The sequence below is a fragment of the Numida meleagris genome, chromosome Z, assembly GCF_002078875.1.
Source record: "Numida meleagris isolate 19003 breed g44 Domestic line chromosome Z, NumMel1.0, whole genome shotgun sequence".
Lineage (NCBI taxonomy): Eukaryota > Metazoa > Chordata > Aves > Galliformes > Numididae > Numida > Numida meleagris.
In genome coordinates this window covers 33,577,366-33,599,840 of record NC_034438.1, presented here as the reverse complement: position 1 = coordinate 33,599,840, position 22,475 = coordinate 33,577,366, and the positions used below count along the sequence as shown (strand labels likewise).

Here is a 22,475-nt window from a genome sequence, read left to right as displayed (position 1 = left end):
CATAGCATGCTTTACCACACACATGCAACAAAAGCCACTGGGGATGATGGTTAGACGCATCTTTTTTGTACAAAAGACATAAGGTCACAAGACAGTGCACTTTCCAAGAAAAAGAAAAAAATGAACACATTGGCACCCTTACAACAAAGAATTTGTTAAATGAAACTTCTCAGATGACCCTGAAAAAAGTACAGTGCTGCTGACCTAAAACTCTGGCAAATGGTTTAGGAGTGCAGCAAAATGACACAAGCAAGCACCAGGGAAAATTCTCACATAAAGCAGCAACATTTGCACATGCATCTCGACATCCTTTGAGCCATGGCAAACGTCCAGAGCTTCAGAAGAATGTGGGTGGGGAAATAGGGGGAGGGAGAAACAAATATCTCTATCAGGAGAGGATGTAAATAATTCCTTCAAGATTTTGAAGATAACTAGCATGTCATCCTGTTGTTCAAGTTACAAAGAAACCAAGTCCCATTTCTAATAACACTGTTCATGCACAATTAATATCATTAAATCTTTGTATTTCAATTTGCTTTCAGCAAGACATGGAATACAACTGTGGAGAAAACTGTTCATTTTTGCTGTTGTACTTGTAGAAGAGGAAGAAGAGAGAAGCATGAGAAAAGCTGTGTGTCCATGCAAAATTTAATAATTATAGCAATTACACAAACGAATGCCAATGGTAACCTTTAAAAAAAACACAACAGCCAAACTGTTAACCAAGAGAGGTCTAGTTCTAAAAGCTGCATCAAAACAAATTAATGTTTAGTTAAAAGGTTGTTTAAAAAAAGAAATACCTGCCAAAAATATTAGGGAAAACCAGAAGGTGTTATTTAACTGATCGCGTTTTGCTTATTATGATGAACTTCTGGTTACCTTCTCATTTAATTGTTTTTGTCCTTCCTTTCCTCCAAACCCCTTTCCAATATGCAGTGCATTACTGCATATAGATGTACAAAATATCTCCAGTGAGATTCCTGTGCCTGTTTACGAACATTCCTATGGAGATGCATTAACTGAAAATCCAGGATCATCCTCTATTCTGTTTTCACAGCTTCCTCTGAACCATTTCTTTTCTCATTTTCAGGATCTTCACTTCTTTGCAAAAATAAAGAAAGCAAAACAGTATTTTCCAAAATACATGGACTGTGACTAATCTTGCTATATTCCTGCTTTTACAAGCATTTGAAATTCATAGTGGTATGACAAAAATCATGGCACACTGTGAAGAATGTACCATATATGTGAAATATTTTTCAAAACAGTATCTACTACTCTAATCAGGAAATTACATCAGACAACTGTTTAATTTTATTTCCTTTCTTCGTCCTCACAATTTTCAAACACAAAAGAAAAGTACAGTTCTGTAAGTAATTTAGTACTGCAATTAAGAATAAACGCACACTATCATAGAATCATAGAATGACTTGAGTTGGCAAGGACCTTAAAGATCATCCATTTCCACCCCCCTGCCAGGGGCAGGGCTGCTCCCCACCAGCTCAGGCTGTCCAGGGCCCCATCCAACCTGGGCTTGCACGCCTCCAGGGATGGGGCACCCACAACTGGTCTGGGCAGACTTTGCAAGTGCATCACAACCTTCTGAGTGAAAAATTTTCTCCTAACATCTAATCTACTCCTAAAACGTGAAGAAGAAAAAAATCCTCCTACATTGTTAAATAGGATGTAGTGGACAAAAATAATTGCTGTAAACACCATTTTGGCGTTAAGATACTTGACATTCTGCAGTCTTTATGCAACCAAGAACCTGTTCTAAATTCTGAGTTCATGACAGATGCTGCTGCTAAGACAAACACTGTCTACCGCAAGAATTGCAAATGTGTCAAAACCTCATGTCCAAGAAATGAAGTACAGCTGTCATGCTAAACAGTCCTGCTGACAATTTTTCTTACAATAGGGTTTCTATATGACAAAGACAATCAGCTAGACACATACACCACTATGCAGAACTGCAGTTGGAATTCTTCATAAAGAAGGTGTCTCCAGAAGAAGGTGTGTACTGACAATCCTTTGGCTTCTGTTGCAAGTATGCTAGAAAGTGTTGACAAAAACATTAAAGCAGAATATCAAGAAAAGTATGTTTCTTCCAAATTCTGTTGTAGAAAATGCTTTCCAGAGAATGATTTTGCTCTTTATAAACAAATTTATCAGCAATTCTAGTTCTGGTTAAAGCAGGATGTCACAACTAAGGAGAAAAAGCAAAGCAAAGAGCTCTGCAAAGAAGTTCAGAAGGTACTTGTTCATGACTGATTCTCCACATGACAAAGACTTTAGGGAGGTTACTTGCTATATAATAATAATCTGATTATTACAAGTAAGAAAAAAAGCACCTAGTAGATCCTAAGTGTAACTTTGGTACTTGATGTGCAAAGGTCTAACTTCAACTATTTTAAACATCATTTTTGGGTGTTAATCTTGCAATCCAAGAACATTCAGCAAGCAAGAATCAGCTATCAAAAGGCCTGCCATTAGAGCCTGTGGTTTTCACAGCTGCTATTTAAATCACAGTGGTTTATGAAAACAATGCAAATGGCTCTGTCAAGTTGTATTGTTCACTGCTTGAAGGACACAGAAAATCCTGCTTTGAAACAAACCTGTAGGATAGAAGACAAAAGAATATATACATTTTGTTATCTGTTTTACAACTAGAAAAGCTGTATAAAGAGTGTAAAACACAGGGTACCTATGAGATGTTATAGTTTCAAGACCTCAGAGAAACCCTGTGGCAGGATCTATAAGAAAATCAGCCTCTGCATGCAGAGTTCTATGGGGACAGGAATAAAAGTGGGGAGGCAAAAGTTTTTTAAGAGGCTCTAGTTCACAGCACAAAGGAAAATTCTAGTAAGATGCAGCCCTAGTATCTAGCTTGTGTTCTCTTGTTTCTCCATTCACCAGTTATTTATGTGGTCTGCAATTGGTTTTCCTGTCTTGGTGTCAAAAGGACCTCCCCCTTCCTGACACAGAAACAGGCAATATACAGAAGGGTCTTGTCCATGAGGCAGGAAAACAGAAATTTTAAATTGAGGGGAAAATCTTCAATATGGTATCAGTTTAAGTTTATGAAAGGAATACACCTGCATCTTTTCTTTGAGATTTAAATGTATGTACTGTACTCCTTTGCCATTATATTGCTTTTATTATTTTCTTCCTTGAGGGTAGCTCTAATCCATTTCTTCTCTGACACTTTTAGCTTGCTTTGGTACTTCTAGCCTTTTCTAAATAGTCCATACCAACTCTATCTCCTTGTTGCAGGACATAGCTCTCAAAGAACTGTCCCGCTGGCCTAAAACTGACACAGAGAGATTTTTCTGCAAATGAGTATCTTGTCCTTTTCCCCCAAAAATCAAATAATAATTTCAAATGGAAAACTGACTTTCCCTCCTATATGTTTGCCTCTCTGACCTCTTTATCAAACACAAACACACATGAAAATATTTGAATCCTGACCTTTTAAAAACAATTTTAAATTGACAAACTGCTAATATATCTATAGAATACACGGAGAATTCTCCCTTACTAGGAAACTTACAGACTATTTTTTGTATCTGGCATAGCAGCCAGTGCAACAGCTATATGAAAGTCTTATTAGTCCATTTTTAATACATACTTTATTACATACTTATTTTACTGTTATTCAAAATATTTTGTCTATATTTCAGCAACACTGTCCGTAAGTAAAAGAATTTTAAAACTTTTTGCTGTCTTTGTGGTTAACTCTTAAATTTTGTTTCAAAATAACTAGGCAGCTTTGTGTTCAAAGACAACTTTATCTCTAGAAGAAAAAAATAATAAATTAATTTCATCTGCTACCTCACAAATTAGAGGCAAAATTCACTCAGAACAGATCAACAGTTTGCGATTTCTGCCACCTAATAATGTCTGATAAGTATGCTTTCATTATCTCTTCTTTATTAGGGGAGAAATACTGACTGAGAAATTATGTGCCAATTGAAAGATTTTTTTTTGAACCACTGACAGTATCAGCCTGTCCTATCAGGTCTCTCCAGCTCTTCATCTTCATAGCACTGCTCAATCACTAACACTTCTGTTAACAACACTGTCTTTCAGTTATCAGTGTACCCTTCAAAACTTTCTTTTATTACTGATAAAAAGGGAACTTAAAAAAAGAGGACATTTCATTTTCAGCACACTTTACAATGTAATCTGTTCCTTCTGCCAGCCTTCTTTTTCCTCAGGTTGGTGAAGTATAATCACCTTAAGTTGGTCACAGTCATTCGATTGCCTTGAGGCCATGGAGGCTTTGTCCTGAAGATGACAGTGAATTTAGGACTCTATTAACCTTAATAAAATAACCAGGACTTCATTTCTTCCTCTCTACATCAGTCTGCAGACGACATGCAGCATTTAATTACCTATACGTGCCCTTCCTTCCTTCTCAAATAAGTTACTGTCGTTGGTTATTCTACTCTTTTATTTTAGTGGGCATTTTCCCAAGGTAGCTCAGAACCAACCAGAGCCCTGTAACATTATACAACTGAATGGTTTACCTTCTAGGACAGGGTATATAGACTTTGTTTTAAAGTGATAGCCTGTCATGGATTAATATCCTTTCACTGCACTGAAAACAAATTCTGCAATACACATATCTACTATAAAGTACACTTCTTGTAGGTAATACATGTTACCACAAATAACATCTGTAAATCTTTGAGTTCTACAGGAGGAATCCACTATGAATGCAAACGCAAATGTATCCTGAAAAGAACAGATGGCAAGATGTGTACAATGAAGCCAAGCTTATTTTCTTTAAAATGAACTCTTATATGTGCAATATTCCTATCTATCTATACTCCTAAACAGTTACAGGACAAAGCTGTAACAGGATAATCTTCAGAAGATATCACCTTAATCTATTTACTCATATCTGATCTTCATTTACAGCTTATTTACAGCTTAAATATTTACTTATTTATTTACAGCTGATTTTCATTTACATCTTATAGCATGGGACTTTGCAAAAAAAAAAAAAAATATGGACCATTATTCTTGAAGAACAGTGGTTTTGAAAGGCTTTCATGTTGCACTATTACCTATCTTCAGAAAATAACAATAAAATCAGATATCCTGGGTAAAACAAATAGTAGATAAAAGGAACATGCCAAATCATTAAAAATCAGCTCAGAAACTCAGTAATCTCAACAGTCCTTTACGCTTCTTTAAAATAATTCCAAAACAAAGCCAAAATGAAATAACTTACAGAAAAATATAAATATACTGCACCACTATATTCATACAAGTGAAAAATGGAAAATGTTTCCCTTTTGCAATTTTATTGAAGATGAATCACTTGCAGAAATGGCTTCAAAAATGTTTTTCATATTCCATGTACAAAATTCAGCTGCAGTTAAGAGTGCCAGGAGCAGATAAATTCTCATAGAATCACACTTCTCTTTATTATATCTGTTATTGCATAATAATCACTGCTTCTCCCTTCCAAACGATATTTACGCAAACTCACTTCTTTGTATTTAAGAGAACTCCGTTCAAAATGCAGAGATATTACATTTTTGTACAACTCAAATAAATATACAACTGCTGCTCTGAAAGTAATGCCTCCTATTTTATAAATTGACCCATGACATCAGAAGCAGATGTTGGTGGTATGGCAGTAGAGGCTGAACCTTCCAACCAATATTCCATTGTATGTTGCTGCTATGTGACAGGTGGCAGCAGGGGGGCAGTCTGATATAATGGCATCTGACATGGAAATTCATCTGAGGCAAAGGGATGTCACTGAATTCTTTCATGTGGAAAAATTGGCACTCACTGATATCCACTGATGCTTGCTAAACATTTATGGAGACCACACAGTGGGTGTGAGCACAGTGAGGCAGGGGGTGGTGCCTTTCAGCAGTGGTGACAGCAGTGTGAAAGATATCCGCATTCCAGATGGCCATGCACAGCTGTCACACCGCAAAATAAAGTGAATCTCAATCAGCTCATCCACAAAAATTGGCAGGTTGTGACCAGGGAACAGGGTATACAGTTGAATATTGGCTTCAATGTATTGGAAACAATGGTGACAATATTGGAATATTGCTGAGATTGTGCTGAGAGAGTCCCATGAATGTTCAGAGGAACAGACGGAACACCATGTGCAAGTTTGTCGGGACCTACTGAACCAATAGGAGGCTGAAGGTGGCAGTTTCCTGGTTCACATCATTATGGGTGATGAGAAATGGTGTCACCACTATGAGTTGGAGTCAAAACAGAAGTCCATGGAGTGGCAACTTGTGAATTCACCACTGAAGAAGTTCACAACAAAGCCATCAGTGGATGAAGTGACGGGGACTGTCTTTGGGGATAGGAAAGGGGTGATCCTTTGGGATTTTCTGGAACCTAGACAAAACTTCAACTCTGACTGCTACATCATGACACTGACTGAGCTGAAGACTCAAACTTCCAGAGTCAGGTCAGAGAAGAAGACAATCTTTCTCTTGCAACACAATAACATCAGGCCCCATACCAGTCTGAAGACCATGGAGTACATTGCCAGTCTTGGATAGAATGTCCTAACACGCCCAACATATAGTCCAGATTTGGCACCATTTGACTTCCATCTGTTTGGGACGATGAAAGATGAATTAAACGGGCAACATTTTCATAGCAACAATGCTATCACAGCAGCTGTGAAACGGTGAGTAACCTCCATTGGGTCAGATTGTTACCAATGCAGCATGCAGTCTCTTTTTTATGGCTGGCAAAAATGCATAGCTAATAGTGGTGACTATGTTGAAAAATAAGTGTTTATTCAAACATAGGCTTTTTCAACATATTCAGTGCCTTTTAGATACTTAAAAATCTGATTAGCAAAACTTTGTTTCTTCATAAGCAGGAATTGTAATTGCTGCTCTATAACAGCCAGTTAAACTGCAGTAACAGGAAGGTGAAAAATAGCCATACCTCTTTCCTCTACATCAAATGAAATAAGGTCAATATTCTGAGCTGCAGAAGTCAAGATTCCCTAAGGCAAGAAAGCTAAGGTAGAAGCAAGCGACGCCTGGATGAAGGTTTTCTGCAATGTCTCACTTTTCTACCAGGAAATAAAACAATAACTGCACAGAGCGAGGCTGAGGAGAGTGCTGGTGCAAAGTAAGAGCTTTCTGCTCATTTCCCCTCCAATTAAGAATCCTGAGGAATAGGGGAAAAGCTTGTCAGATTGGCTTCCATTGGCTTCAAGCAAGACATAGTTGCAAACAGATATGGCAAGCGTAAAAACTAAGTGCACAGAATATCTTAACTGTTGAGTACTTTTTCTGTTCATTGTCTTTTTTAATTTAAAAAAAAATCGCAGTAAAAACCAATTATTAAGGTATTCCAATTTGAGTTAATAATGACAAAATTTCATTTCATATGTAGTTACAAACAAACTGAAGGATTAAATAGGCAGCTCCCATGAATGCAGAATGTACATAGAGCAAGTCAGAAGGGTGAAACATAAAAATGTCAACTTTCAGCTACATGATCTTGGAGACATCTTTACAACTCTGTATTAAAAATAGGTATTTTGAGAAGTAAATTTATGTAGTATTCCTTTCTCATATATAATATGTCCCTATTTTTTTTCCGCTGGACAAATTAAAGCCTTAAAGATATTAAAAGACAAAATAGATGGAAATTTAGATCTTCTTTTCTTCTTTAATTGCAGTTCAATCTTTGTATATGTGATGTAATTGGACAAAAAGTGTTCTAAGGTTGCTTTCATAAGATGCAAAAATATTTTAACTGCCATGTTAATCTCAAGATGTCTTTACCAAAAAAAATGTCAAAACAAAATATAACAGCAGCTATGCTAGTAGTTTCATTTGTATCAACACAAAAGTCATATAATCATATCGGCTACAATCTTAAAATCATTATTACATGATGAAATAATTTTGGATCATATAGATTCTTGATTAGCAACATACTTACCTATGTTTTTTCTAAGTAGATCAGATGCTCACAGTGACCCTGTGAACTGAGAAATTTCTTCTTTAGCTTCCAATCTTACTGGAAGCAATATTCTGCGACAGTTGAAATCCAAGAAGGATATTGCAAGAGCCTGACAAAGTTCTAAAAATACTTCTTTAAAAAGCCCAATGAGCACTTTATACAAGGGCTGCTCTGAAAGTAATGCCTCCTATTTTATTATGTTGGCCCACAACATCAGATGCGGATGTTGGTATGGCAGTAGAGGCTGAAACTTCCCACCAATATTCTGTTACACACTGTTGCCATGTGGCAGATGGCAGCAGAGGGATAGTCTATCACAATGGCATCTGACATGAAAGTGTGTCTGACGCAAAGGGGTGGAATTGAATTCTTCCATGAAGAAAAAATGGCACCCGCTGATATTCACCAATGCTTGCTGAGAATTTATGGAGACCAAACAGTAGATGTGAGCACAGTGAGGCAGTGGGTGGTGCATTTCAGCAGTGGCAACAGTGACACAGGATCAACTCCACTGGTGCAAACTGTTATGAGCACAGTATGTAGGCTCCTGTTCACTGCTGGCAACAGTGCATAACTACTGGTGGTCACAATTTTGAAAAATAGTGTTTTGTAGCTGAGAAATTTCTCTATAAAAAAATGCAAATCAAAAGTGTTGTTGTGCTCTTTGTATTTGTTTTATCTTCTATGGAAATTAATAGGAGGCTTTACTTTCAGAGCAACCTACATACCTAGCCTTCTTCATTTTTTTTGTCCTGGCTTGAACTTTAAGGGGACATTAGAAAACTCAAGCCCTTAGGTTCACAAAGCCAGAATTTGCTTTGCACAAGAGCAGACACAGACCAGCACTGAACCTTTGCATAGAGCTGGCTGAATCAAACTAGGGTTTAAAATGGAAACAGTCTGCTTTAGCTTGGTATAGGAAAGAGGTAAGCTTTCAAAAATACAGCAACACACTTACATCAAAATCTAACGTAGGCAGCATTTGATTCCAAACCACTAACACAAAGTACGTACAAAAGCATTTTAAGCATTTTTAAAAAATACACCTGTTTACCCCCTAATACAGACACGGTCTTGATGCAGTGCCAAGTTATATCAAGAACAGATCCATATACAAAGGAATATTCCCTTTATAACACAACTATCACACTCTTTGCTATGTGGTTTCTTTTCTACATGAATTTCATATAACATTTCAAATTACTTTAATGAGATCTTGGATTGTCCTTTGTATTCTCACCTTTATGGAGGTCTGATGTCATTTAAATGGCATAACTGAGAGTTGTAATATATTTCTTCATAATAAATCCGCTTAAAATGGACGCAGTAAATATGAACTGCACTCCAACACCCAGAATTCTTTATGAGGATTAGAACAATAGAATTCAGTTTTCACTAAGAAGAATTTTCTTTTGGTGAGTAGGCACTTCCTTTAAAAATGTTCAGGTATAACTTTAAAACTCTTTCCCAAAACTGTCTTTTAGTAACAACTCTAATAATTTTGTGCAGCTCCTAGTCATTAACACATCTAGTACCATTTTACCTAGGACCATTTTCCCACTATCAGGGCGTAGTCATTTTTATATTATCTGTCTGAAATTATAAATACATCACTTTTTGGCTTTCTGTCCCCCAGTTAGGTCTATCAGTGTAGGGAAGTGCAGAAATGACTGCCTGACGCATTTTGCTGTTTTTTTCCTCTCAGTGGCTAACAAGCATTCAGTTTTCCGTTTTCTGTTTCCCTTACATATCATTTCTGGCAAAAAAAAAAAAAAAAAGCAATAAAATAAAATAATCCTCATTATGTGACTGCTCAGTGCCTTGCAGATTCCTTAATTACAAGAAGAAGAAGATTCAGTTAGGTCTTGGAATCATATTAGAAGTTAAAGGCAGGCAGATCTATGCTCAGCCTCCAGGAAGAAGCTGATCATCAAATAAGAAATCCTGTCTATACCTTAGTATAGTGAGGTTCACCATTTGCCCAGAAAGATGTTTTAAATCTGCTATTGAAGATGTCTGTGTTAAAACCACTATGTTTTTTTCAAACTGTTCAAAATCAGGAAAATTGGATAAACAAAACAATACAAAGATAAAGAAGTTTCCTTGTCTTTGATGAAAAAAAAAAAAAAAGCAAAACTATGCAATAGTTTTGAATAGTAGTATGCTCATTTACTTCAAAATGCAGAACATCATAACAGTGTTATGACAATTTCCAAAAGTATCAGAGAATGAATACAAGATGCAGAGGACAGAAACACTTTTCAAATAAAAATGTTAATACAGCACAAGTTTCTAGGTTAACAGAAAAACTGAGTTATTTTGTAAAGGTATGGAACCTGCATTTGATCTACAGCTTTTCTTTGCCTACTCCAAATCAGGGACATCTTTTAGAGCATTATTCATACACAGACTGACCCAGCGAGACATCTTCTGTCTAGCCTCTGTATGCTTGCCCTGTAGGTGAATGAAGGCAAGTAAAATTCAAATGTAGAAGGGATTATTTTGCGCAAACATCAAAATATGGAATTAAAAAAGTGAACACAGAACTCACTTGCTTCTGAAATAAACTTCAAGTATGAACCTATATACCAATATAAGTATTACAATGAAAGGCAAAAGTTCTGATCCATCTGGCCAACGGTCTTTCAACTTTTTCAGCTTCATTACAAAGATTCAGTGAACTTTGGTTGGCATGTCACAGATGTTGCCCCTAAGTACAAGACTTTCCACAAAAATATATTTTTAGACAAATAATTAAATATAATGCTGACCAATACCTGAAAAGCATTTCTTAAAAACAGTAGTAACAACAAAAAACTAAAAGGTTTAATTGAAAGTTCAAAAATCACTAACCTCCAGAACAAAATCTGCTTTCAATTAATTGAGGTATAGCACAGAAACTCCTAGATTTCACTCCTAGAATCATAGAATCATAGAATCCTCAGAGTGGGAAAGGGCCTTTAAAGGTCATGTAGTCCAACTCCCCTGCAATGAACAAAGACATCCACAGCTAGATCAGGCTGCTCACAGCCCTGTCCAGCCTGGCCTTAAAAGCCTGGGCAATGTGTTCCAGCACTTCACCACCCTCACTATGAAAGACCTTTTTCTTATATCCAACCTAAATTTCCACCATTCTCAGGACATACAACACGCAACAAATTTTTCAGCAGGAGCACAACTGGGGCAAAATGATGACAAAAAGCCAGGTGGAACTAAGAGGCGGGAAGAGAAAACATATTTGGAAATTAATTTCTGGCTTTAACATAGGCACAAGTTTTTTTCTTTTCAAGAACATGAAAAGCTGCTTTTTCTCATTGAAACCTACAGATGTTTAACATGACGGATATTTCCAATATAAAGGATAATTTTCTAATAAAGCTTCTGAGAAAAATCAAACTGTTTTCACTTCAAAATAGCCCCATGCACCACTCTATGCAGCAGGCTTCCACAGTAAATTGCCATAATATTTCTCATACTGTTACAGTGAAGCAGTTATCCATCCCATTAAAAAAAAAGCTTTTTCCAACTATTGTTTAAGCAAAATGATTGTTTAGACCTACAGTTCTGATCTTTGCTGCCTCTTTAGTTCTCCAGCCAATTTCAAAATTTTAAAGCCTTAATATCACGTTTTCGGAAACTGAACAGAATGTTTGCAATGTTATTAATGTGTTAAAAATAAATAAATAAATAAAAACAGATTTTCCCTTCTTTATTTCCTCCTCTCCATTACGACTTCAGTCAGCCAAGTCATGGCAAAAAAGAGGAGTATTCTTCATGGCTGTGAATCACTATTCATAGCAGTTGGTCAATCATTTCCTTGGGAGTTAGTGTAAGTGGGCTGATTCTGGTTCCTTTTGATTTCCTCTTTAAATACATAAATAAATAAAAAGAAAATACGCAGTCATACAAGGCTAGCTGTTGGCTGTTAATAGTCACACAGTAGTGGCTCTTGTCTGCTCAGTGGAATAACATGGCTATAGGACCAGCAAAAGTCATTGTTATGATCAGATTTCCTCTGAACATTTATTACAAATGATGCAATTCCTTTTATTTTTGTCCTTCCTTTTTTCCTTCCATTTTTAGAAAGTGTAACTGTGTGTTAATCAATACAAGTGATCTATTCCTCCCACAATTCATTCCACAGTACACACTTTATAAATATGCAACTACTTAATATATATTTATTATTAATACAAACACACATCTATTTATTAAGCTCTACTTAATATGTTTCCCCAAACATACTAAACTGTCTCTATTCTTTCCATTTCTTCCTTTCTTGGTAATTTTGTTTGCATGTACATGTCCAAAAATTGCACTGACTACGCATTTCTCCTAAAAGGCACGCAGAACACATACCTTCAAGACCAAGAAGGATTTAACTAAATTTAATAGGGGCATCACTTAGATATATGTGGTATTATTCACCAGCTCTTCTAAAGGACAGGTTACACTGTGGTCATGTTTCTTACTAAAATAAAACTGTCTTGTTTGCAGCTGAAACACAACTGCATGTTAGAAATGCAATGTGCCTGATGGTACACAATAATAAGATTATAGAGTCACAGAATCAGAAAACCATAAATTGCATAGGAAAAGACCCTTAAGATCACCAAGCCAAGTACAGAGGGACAGTCACTTCCCTAGTCCTGCTGGCTGCACTGCTTCTAATGCAAACCAGGCAGCCATCCAGCTTCTTGGCCACCTGGGCAGATGGCAGGCTCATGTTCAGCAAAGATGTACCAATGTATTTGAGCTGCTATGTGAGGATTTAAAATACGGGAACAGAAGCATACAAAGCATACTTGGTTTACTAAGTCCAGCTAATGATGTCATGTTCTACTTGCCATACATCATCTCGTTACCAGACTTTATCTTGTTTGATCATCTTTTGGAATATAGGCAAGGCATGTATTGTTCTATTTTCTTGAAAAAGAAAATACTATAAAAGAAGATGATGGAGAATAAATGTATTGAAGTGTTGACTGGAGAGAAAGAGCACTAAATAGACACACAGGCTCCTCATTTTTTGCTTTTTTGTGTTAAGCAAAGTCCAAGTTTAAGGAAAAGACGTAATTTCTAACCAAGACTTTCAAAGCTCCTAATATACGCATCCAGTAATCACAGAGAATTCCTCGATCTCTGGAGAAGCTAGAAACAACAATTTACATATTCCAGTGCTTCTAGGAAGTCCTATCACTGGTCACTTTGTGCACAGCATGAACTTTAAACCAGGAACAGAACCTCATTTGAATTCTTATCATGTTTTTATTAAGAAATAGTTTTCAGGGACACAACCTAATAACGGTAATTGAATATAGTTTATTAAAAATTACACCTCCACTTTTTTGAAGGATATGTTCTTCAATCAATTCTACCACTCACTAAAGATGAGTGTTTCATGTCATATCTAACTATATGATTGCATTCTCATCCAGATTTTATTGGAAATACTCACAAACAGGATAATTTTTTTCTAATTCCATGAAATTTGTCCTGCAGCTCTAAAATACAAATGAGATAGAATTTTTAATCAGATAGACATAATAAAAGGTTTTCCTTTTAACTTGAGGGAGAATGAGTTATTACAGAAGATTTGGTTATTAGGGTAGCATAAGAGAGCAGCAGTATATCTTCAGAGACTTGATATGATGTTATACAACCAGGGCTACAATACTCTCATTCCTGATGTTTACTTCTTGATCTGTTGTAGCTCTTGCTTGGTCTCCATTTGGATCCTATAGCTCCCTCATTCACCCTAAGTTTTCACATGTCCAGATGTAAACATGACTGTAGGATCCAAATGTAACATAAGTTTGTGAATAATTTGACTTTGCCTGATGCAAAAGGAGAAGAAGTAGTAGGTCTTGCTTTCCCTGACATATGCACATAATCATATATGGCTTTTGAAAATGTATAAAGATGCTTTAAATCTCTGTTTAGCTGCAGACTCAGAGACCAGTAACTTCAACAAATGTAGTCCCACTTTCACAGTGTTAGCAACAGACATTTCCAATGCAATGTCTTCCTCTTGCTAAATTTTAAAGCCTTCTCCCCAAAGAAGCTAAGGAAGCTGAAGCCTTTGTGAAAGAAAGGCCATTAAAACTGCTTTAAATGACAAATATTTTCCTCCATAATCTGAATTCTCAGAAATGGCTCTATAATTTTGCATTAAATTTTCCTAAACATATTTGGCTTAACTCAGATGCCTTATGTGGCAAAAAGCTAACCTAAAGCCCTCTCTTCACCAAATCTGCAAGTACTCAGCAGCTTTGCAGGAACAGCAAGTTTGCAGAAAAGGACCTAGGGGTCCAGGTAGAAAACAAGCTAATGATAAACAACTAAAGCGTCCTTTTGGCAAAGAAGGTAAATTATACTGTGGGCAGCATTACGCAAAGTGTTGCCAGAAGGTCAAGGGAGGTGATCTTCCACTGCTGAGGCCACCCCTGGAATGCTGTGTCCAGTTCTGGGCTCCCCAGTACAAAAGAGAAAGAACTACTGGAGAAAATCCAGGAACAGCCCACAAATATGATGAGGGGACTGGAGCACCTCTCCTGTGAGGAAAGACAGAGAGAGAGGGGACTGACAGAGAGACAGAGAGCTGGGACTGTTCAGACTTAGGAAGAGAATACTCGGGGGTCTGCACATATCAAGGTGTACAAACAACTAAAAGGAAGTGTGAAGAAGACGATGCCAGGCTCCTTTCAGAGGTACCCAGTGACAGGTCAAGAGGCAAAGAGCACAAGCCAAAATGCAGGATTTTCCATTTGAAGATCAGGAAGTACTTCTTTACCGTGCAGTTGATGGAGCCCTGGCACATGTTGCCCAAAGGGGCTATGAGTCACCTCTTTGGAGACCTATAGAAGCTGCTTTGACATGGTCCTGGGCAAACTGCTCTGGGTGTTCCTTCTTGAGCAGAGGCTGGACCAGGTGACCTCCAGAGGTCCCTGCCAACATCAACGAACCTGTGATTCTGTGATTTTAATCAGAACAAATGAGTGAGTCTTCCAGTTTAAAATGACAGGAACTTCAATGATACCGCAGTTGATGATGGTCTTCAGCTGTGAATATACCCAAGAACCCATTTTTTCTACCACAAAGATCAAAAGACAATTCCAATCACGAAAGTAACACAAATCTTTTGAAGTATTTCCCAAAAGGGAGAAATTTCTTCAAGTTTACTCAGATTTAATATTAACAGCAATCAACCATAATTTTGTTGTAATTGTGGCCATAACACTACCAAAATACATAAAAGCACACTACAATATTATTTTGTTAGTAACAAATAACTTTCAAGATGATTTTACATGAAACAAGCAGAATCATGTTCTTATTTCAGTACTGTCAGACTAGTTGAAACATACAAATTTAACACCTGTATTCTCATAATTTGTCTTCATCTCTTTTTATTTTTTTTTTGCCTACAGTTTCAACTAAAATGCTCCCAGACTGAAGCAGATTGACCTCCTAAATATAAAATGCACTTTTATTCTTCTCTTTCAATGTACTGATTAAATATAAGTTTCTATTTTAAGCAGCTTTGAATATCTTACTTTCAGACTTTATTCAAAATAATAAGAAAAATTTGTAGTCTTCTCTGGACAATGGGATGCAGACACAGTGGATTCGTATTTGGTAGAGAAACAGATAAAATTAGATTCTTAATACACAATTTACTATTATGTCTATACTATTATTACTATACTATATATATATAGTATATACTATGTATATACTATATATGTCTATACTATTATTTACTACATGCCCAACCCTAACAGTTGGAATCAATGATCTTGACAGTGTTCTCCAACCTAAAGGATTCCGTGATACTACTACATATCTTTTAGAAGAGGGCTTTCTTCTCCATACAAACTATTTGCTAATGTACAAAATACCTCCACTTCATTCCCTCAAGAATTGTAATATATATTGTGCATAAATAAACAGGGGAGCATGTATCAGTCATGCTGCTTAAATAAGAAAATAGGACAAGGTATAGCAAATATGAGGCACACAAAGACCAGGAGTAAAGAGACAAGTATGAAAATTCAATCTTCCAGCAGTCTATGCTTCTGTATGCAACTTGCACTGCTCATAGACAGTCAGTCCATTAATGGATGTGAAAATGAGCTAAAAGTTGTGTCTTCTACAATAACTATTATGTGACAATGCAATTAAAAAGTCAGTTTAGGTTCTTTTGTTGGAGTATCCACCCTAATCTTTTCAACAGGATTGCAACAGGAAATTAAATGCAAAAAATCACTGTGAGAACCACTCTTAAGAATTTGAGAGTTGGTGGTTGCCATTCCTAGTCCATACTATAGAAAGAGATGAGGAAACTGAAATGCAATGTGAACACAGGTCATCTCCAGCAATCTAGCACCAAATTACAACTTGAAAATAGAGTTTGGACTTATAATTGTTAATGCATCTTATTTACTGCTAATGAAAAGACCCAACTTGGTCTAGTTCATGAAGGGCTTATAAAATAGTAATAACAACATCACCTGATTTAAAGATCCTGTTTACCTCTCCTTCAAAAAAAAAAAATCAAATTATTATCTACGGTCCTTTTTATCATCATAAGGTTCATCAATATTGACAAGACCTAAATTTCTGGTCATGACTAGTACATCGTATACACAAGATACAGTAGATTCGTACATTAGAATTATTAATTTTTCATCCTAATTTAATCTAAAATTTAGATTAATACTATGAGGTGTTACAGAATCACAGCCATTCTAAGTATCTTCTCTGTGATATGTGCACGTGCCTTTGGGTGCTTAGTAAAGAGTATCTTTAATCCCCAATTCATCTTCTTCCTCACATTACAAATGCTAGTAAAACAACAGGAGGCTCACTGGGCTGATTATGTTTTTGGCCGTAGGAAATGCCCATGAGGACAACTGATTTTATTCACACCATCACTGTGTAAATTTGAGACTAGAGGCAGGAGACAGTGCCAAACTCTGCTATTTCAAGAGTTACACTATCTCAATAACTAAAATGAAATTAATGAAGCTAAGCATCCAACATAAAAGCCAAAGGAAACTTAGCTGCCTTTTTGTTCCAGCTCTCAGACCTCTGCACTGCATCTCACTTGCTCCACACTTTTTCAAAAGTAAGACTGAATGTTTTGTATTTGGATGTAAAAAAAAAAAAAAAAAAAAAAAAAAAAAAAAAAGTATGGAGCTATTTTAACTCCCCACAAAGAGGAGTGGCTTGCAAGAAAGCAAGCAAGCAGGTTCACATGGCCAGGGTAAGTGAGGACAGAGCCAAGTGCCAGCAAAGATGAGCTCAACCTTAGTCCTGGGAACAGAGCTGGTGGCAGGGATAAGGATCACAGATGAGGTCTCCATTGCAGAACCACAGTTATTATGGCACTAGTGACTCTATCAGAAACAGATACCAGATCTTGTTAGAAATTCCTTTCCACATGGAGCCTGCGCACTCCTAAGGTACACCAGTGCTACCACTGCACCCAGAAGCTTTTTGCCAATATCTCGTCCAGTGAGAGTTGTGATCCACTTCTGACTGCATGCCTGCAGGTGTGTATTGACATCATACCTCACCATCCACTGCCACTGCAGTGAATCATCTCCTCTGCAGAGGTACAGGAGGGATTTAGCAACAGGTGGCAGAGATCCAGCATAGAAGTTTTAGTATCAAAAGAAATCGAGTTTTACACAGGATCACTGGGCTAACCAGCTTATGGCCATACAGATACTACAGATGGTCAGGGGAGGAGCACAGCAAAAAAATCAGAAATGTCCCATTCATCAGCAGCCCGAAGTTATACAGAGAATAATGTTTATTACAAGTACTTGTAATGTTGTATGCTACTTTTCTATTTCTTCAGCGCTGTCTTGTTTTCTTGGGAGAGTTAAATTCAGCTAATGCCCCAAATACATAAAGACCATCATGCCTACTGCAAACATGCTATCAGTTACCTAAAACACATCTTAAAACTTTAAGAACAAAACCAAATGGGAATGATTTAGGAGAGCCATGTTCACACTTGCTTTTCTTTAGGGTACGTACAAAGCTGAAAGTGAGTTCATTTACTGTCTCCAGAAAGCTGAATGGGGCACCATCAGAGGGGCTATTTTTCTTTGCTCTTTTTTTTCTTTTACTTTTGGCTACAGTCGGTGAAATAAAAGCTGGGCAATAACACATTGATGACTAAGTAAAGAAAACTACCTGTTGAGTATGTTATAGGATGCAGACTACATGCAGAAGAAATGCGGCGACACGTCCCAGTTCTGCAGTGTGCTCTCAAAACGAAGTACCCGCTTGAGAAACGCAGCCGGAGGGAACTCCCGGAGCTGCTCTACGTCTTACAGAGCGCCTCCTCCCCGAGGGAGGGTGAGAGCCTCCCTTCCGACACTCGGCGGAGCTTAGCAGTATCCTAACTTTCGCAAAGGCGACCCTCCCTTCCAGCAGGCTGCACAACCAGCCTCACGCCGGCTCCCAAGGACCTCCGCCCGGAAAGAGCAGCTGTGGGGCTGAGTCTCTGCCACTCTCCGCGCAGGGCAGTGACTGCGTGTGCTCGCAGGCGCTACCTGCAGCCTCGGGAGGAGACGTACCACCGCAGCCCCACGAGCCGCGCCCTCGCCCAGACAGCGCTCCCCGGCCGAAGACCGGAGCATCCCGACGGCTGCAGGTGCGGAGCCCCCGCCGCCCGCGGGCACGGAAGCGCTGTCCCCAGCGCTGCCGCCCCGCAGCGTCAGCCCCCTTACCTGCGCGGCGGCGGCGAGGAGCCCCAGGGCGAGGGCGAGTAGTGGGGCGGCGGTTCCCCGGCGCTGCCCCGCCGCCGCGGCCATCCTCCTCCCGGGGCAGACCGCTCCGCCGCTCCGCGCCTGCCTCGCTGCCGCCCCTCAATGCTTCTGCGAGCGGCGCGGGGTGCGCGGCGCCTCCGGGCCCCGCAGGGCAGGGAGGTGCGCGGGGGCGCGGCCCTCCGCTGCCGGGCGGCGGGGAGGGAGGCGGGGAGCCGCCGCCTCCGCCGGTTCGCCCCCGCCCGCCACCGCCGCCTCCCCCGAAGCTCCTCCGGGGCTCGGATGGAGCGGGCACAGCAGGCTGCCAGGGGCGAGCGGGCACGGGCAGGGCGTCCCGGAGAGAGTGCGGAGTGTGCGGTGGGATGGATGGGGCGCGCAGGCGGGCACGGGGCATGGGAAGCTCAGGGTTGGTGTTGGCAGTCAAGGACGGGGCACGCAGGTAGGAAAGGGGAAAGCAGTCAGGAATAGGGAAGGCAGGAACAGGGCATGCTGGCCGGGTTGGGGTGTGCTGTCGAGTAGAGTACAGTAGGTACGGTGAGTCGTGCAGTCACAAGGTCTATAGGTCCGGGAACAGTCCTCCACCTGCCACACACACCAGTCTGATCTCTTTGACACGGCTGCAAACCACGCTTATGAGCACCTCCAGGTGCAATATGGTGAAATACATGGGTGTGCTGGGACACTCACTACCCAAATTTCGCAGGGGGAGCAAAGCCCCTTCATACAACTTCACCTCAAGCTTCTGCTTGAAGATGTTGGCTGATACCTGCACTTCCACCATATGCCAAAGGAACAGTCAGAATGCAAGCTGTGGCAATCAAAGGAGAACATCAACCTGGCTGAATTTGTTTTGGCAGCTTGTCAGAGGTTTGTGGCAGCTCCTATAAGTCTCTCGCAAAACCACAAGAAAATGTATTGTTATTACACAAGTTTCTAAAGCTCCCACCATGAGCCTATTTAAATGCTCCCATTGCGTCTGGGCACATGTATTTACATACTTGGATTATCCCTGGGAAATGCACACCTCATTGAAGAGCCAAATAAATCATATGGGAATCCTAAATAAAACTATATGTTGATGAAGCAGCATGTGCACGGACTAAAGACTGCCACATCTCTCTTCATTTTTTATGCATTATGTCAGCCATGGTTGAGAAAGTGAAGGCATACCAGTTTTAATACTTAGACCTGAATGTGAAATCCTAACAGCTCCTTCACTTTTAGATTTATAACCTACTTCATCTGATAACACTCTACAACCTGTTATTTATGCAACAAACAGAAGTGCCACGGGTAACATTTTAGAAATGCTCTTTCAAGTGTCTCTACATAAAGCACAGTAGCTTAAATTGAAAAGTGCCTGCTTATTCAAGTACGCCCAGGAATAATCTATGAATATGCATGACAGATGAACTTCTGAAAATTTTGTTTTCTTTCTAAAGACATACAGTTGGGCAAAGATGTCAACATTCTGCAGTTCTTGTTTTTATTAACATATAATTACAGTGGTTAAGGCTCCTGTATGGAGTACACGGCTCAGTGTGGCCTAAAATATGTCATAAATGCTATGTGATCCAAGAAACACCATTTGGCTGAGCAAAATATGACCTCCGATTTGTCAGGAATTAGCTGTATACAATTTTTGTATTGCAAAATGTGCTTATCTGAAAAGGCTTTGGAAGATTTAAGATGTTTTAAGATCTGTGAAAATATCAACGCTTCATGCACCGGAAGGGAACGTACATAAGAAGACTTGGTAAGCAATGACATCTTTTTTAGAAAAGTGAGTGAGTTAACAACTCTGAAGTCATTTTTAGCATTAGCCAGAAGAAAGCAAATAACTCAGCAAGGATAAGTTTTTCTCCACATTTAGAATGCAGACAAGGTGTGCCGTCAGAAAACATAACCTCCAAGCAAGCATAATACATGGTAGGTTGAAGTTAAATTCAACCTCTAAGGCTGTAGGCATTTACCTACATTGTTCTCAGAACTGCACAGCAAGTTTGGCCAATCTGCTCCTCTGCACTACAGTATTGTCCCAAGGTTCTTGCTCCTTCAGCATCAATTCTAGGGGCCCACGTTATCCAGTAGCTCAGGACCTACAAAGTGGACATACTTCTGTTAAAACTGTCACAGTTTCCACTCAGATGCTTGCACGAATAGAACTTGCATTAGTGAGCAGCATCTTGTGTTGCGAGTACACGTTCCTTTCTGTAAATGTAGAGAGTTGTTGTGATGTTTTTCTCTTGCTTAGATAGTTGTGGCTGTCGAGACCTCAGGTGTCCCACAGGACAGGCACTCCCTTCTTTCCCAAACGTCAACTGTTGGTCAGTGTAGACCGCAAAGAGCCCCAGCACTTCTCAAAAGGATACAGATAACATGTTGATAAAACTTGCTTCTTCCACTGCTTGCCACTGATACATTCAGCAATTTTCAGCTTGTTTGCCATTCTTTACCTAGTGTGATTTCTGTTACAGCATGGATGAAGTACATCGTATGAAGCAGTAGAAACTGGATTCCACCTGTTGACATCTGAGCTGGCAATCAGTGCAGCTATTCTACTTCTTATTGTCATCCGTCTTGGAGACACTCAGCCAGCGAACACTTCATTACACCAGAGGTGGTCTTTCAGTCTTCAAAGTAAGACTCCTTGTGAGTAACAGAACATGATAAAAGAAATTCTAGAATCAGCATGGAAAAAGAATGAGTATGTATATACACATTTAAACATTAGAATATTTTGTATGAAAAGCTAAATGATATCTGTACAATAGAAGAAATTTATCTGTGGTTTTATCTTTCCATATTCAAATGCACAGTTCATTGGAAGCAGTTCAGAAGTGGAGAAGCCAGACTGAATTGAAGAATCTAACTAATTGGACAAAGGGTTTAAGTGTTTGAAATGCTTGATCTCTTGATTTTGGCTTGTTTAAAACTGAGACTCAGTAAGTTACAACATTTGTTTTTCTTAGCTTATAGAAATGACACCGCAAAATGTTAAGACATTAAACAAACTAGTGCAAATTCAGTGGGTTTATTTGCTTGTTTGTTTTGGAGATTTTTTTTCTGTGCTTTGAATGTATGCTTGTTTTGTGGAAGAAAGCCTATTCTTTATATAAGAGCTCCCAGCAGAGGCTGCATCTAAAACACTTAACATTCCAAAGTATAATAACACATGTAAACTCTGTTGGGTGAGGCTTTCTGGGTGAGGCTTAGCTAGCTATACGAGATCTAGGATTAATAACAATAAAAAGTTGTTGAAATTGTCATAGAGTGTTTAAAGACTTTCCTGAATCACTCACCATACACTGTTCCCTGTGGATACACAGGAGATACTTAAAATATTAAGATACGTAGCATTTGTGGAAGAGGCAGACAGATGCAGAAGTTATTTCCTACTCCCTTAGCACCTCATCTGCTGCTTACAGGTCTACATACTTGCAGTGCAATCAGGAAACAGTCACACATAATGCACTGAATTTAGTTTCAGACCACATTTTGTAGGACTACATTGTTTCAAGGACCTATCACGTTTTTTGTTTTTTTTTCAGACATTTCCTTCATCCACATAAGGAAGCCCCAGAAGTAGAAGTCAACAATGCTGCCAAAATATATGGTCTACTACAGCAGAGGTGTATCAATTCAGGGCAGTCCCAAAATAGCCTCTACTAGCTGTTCTCCATCATCATTCAAGGAAAAGGGATGATAATAGTC

General features: G+C 38.8%; 1 protein-coding gene and 1 long non-coding RNA gene across 8 annotated transcripts in view; one reads left to right on the top strand and one right to left on the bottom strand.

Annotated features, from left to right (window-relative positions):
- ADAMTSL1 (ADAMTS like 1) overlaps positions 1–18,897 on the bottom strand; it is a 442,268-nt gene extending 423,371 nt beyond the window's left edge. For 4 of the 7 annotated variants that reach the window (XR_002433573.1, XM_021381313.1, XM_021381315.1 and 1 more), the window contains exon 1: positions 18,726–18,897. Coding sequence is in view for 6 of the 7 variants with exons in the window: in XM_021381313.1 (XP_021236988.1) it covers positions 18,726–18,809 (84 nt within the window). In the remaining variant the exon portion in view is untranslated. The remainder of the gene's footprint in view (positions 1–18,725) is intronic. The other 3 variants (XM_021381310.1, XM_021381316.1, XM_021381311.1) reach the window with 2 other exon arrangements.
- LOC110390119 lies at positions 18,299–22,030 on the top strand. The gene is made up of 3 exons (XR_002433575.1): positions 18,299–18,649; positions 21,239–21,468; positions 21,581–22,030. It is a non-coding gene; the product is annotated as an uncharacterized LOC110390119 (long non-coding RNA).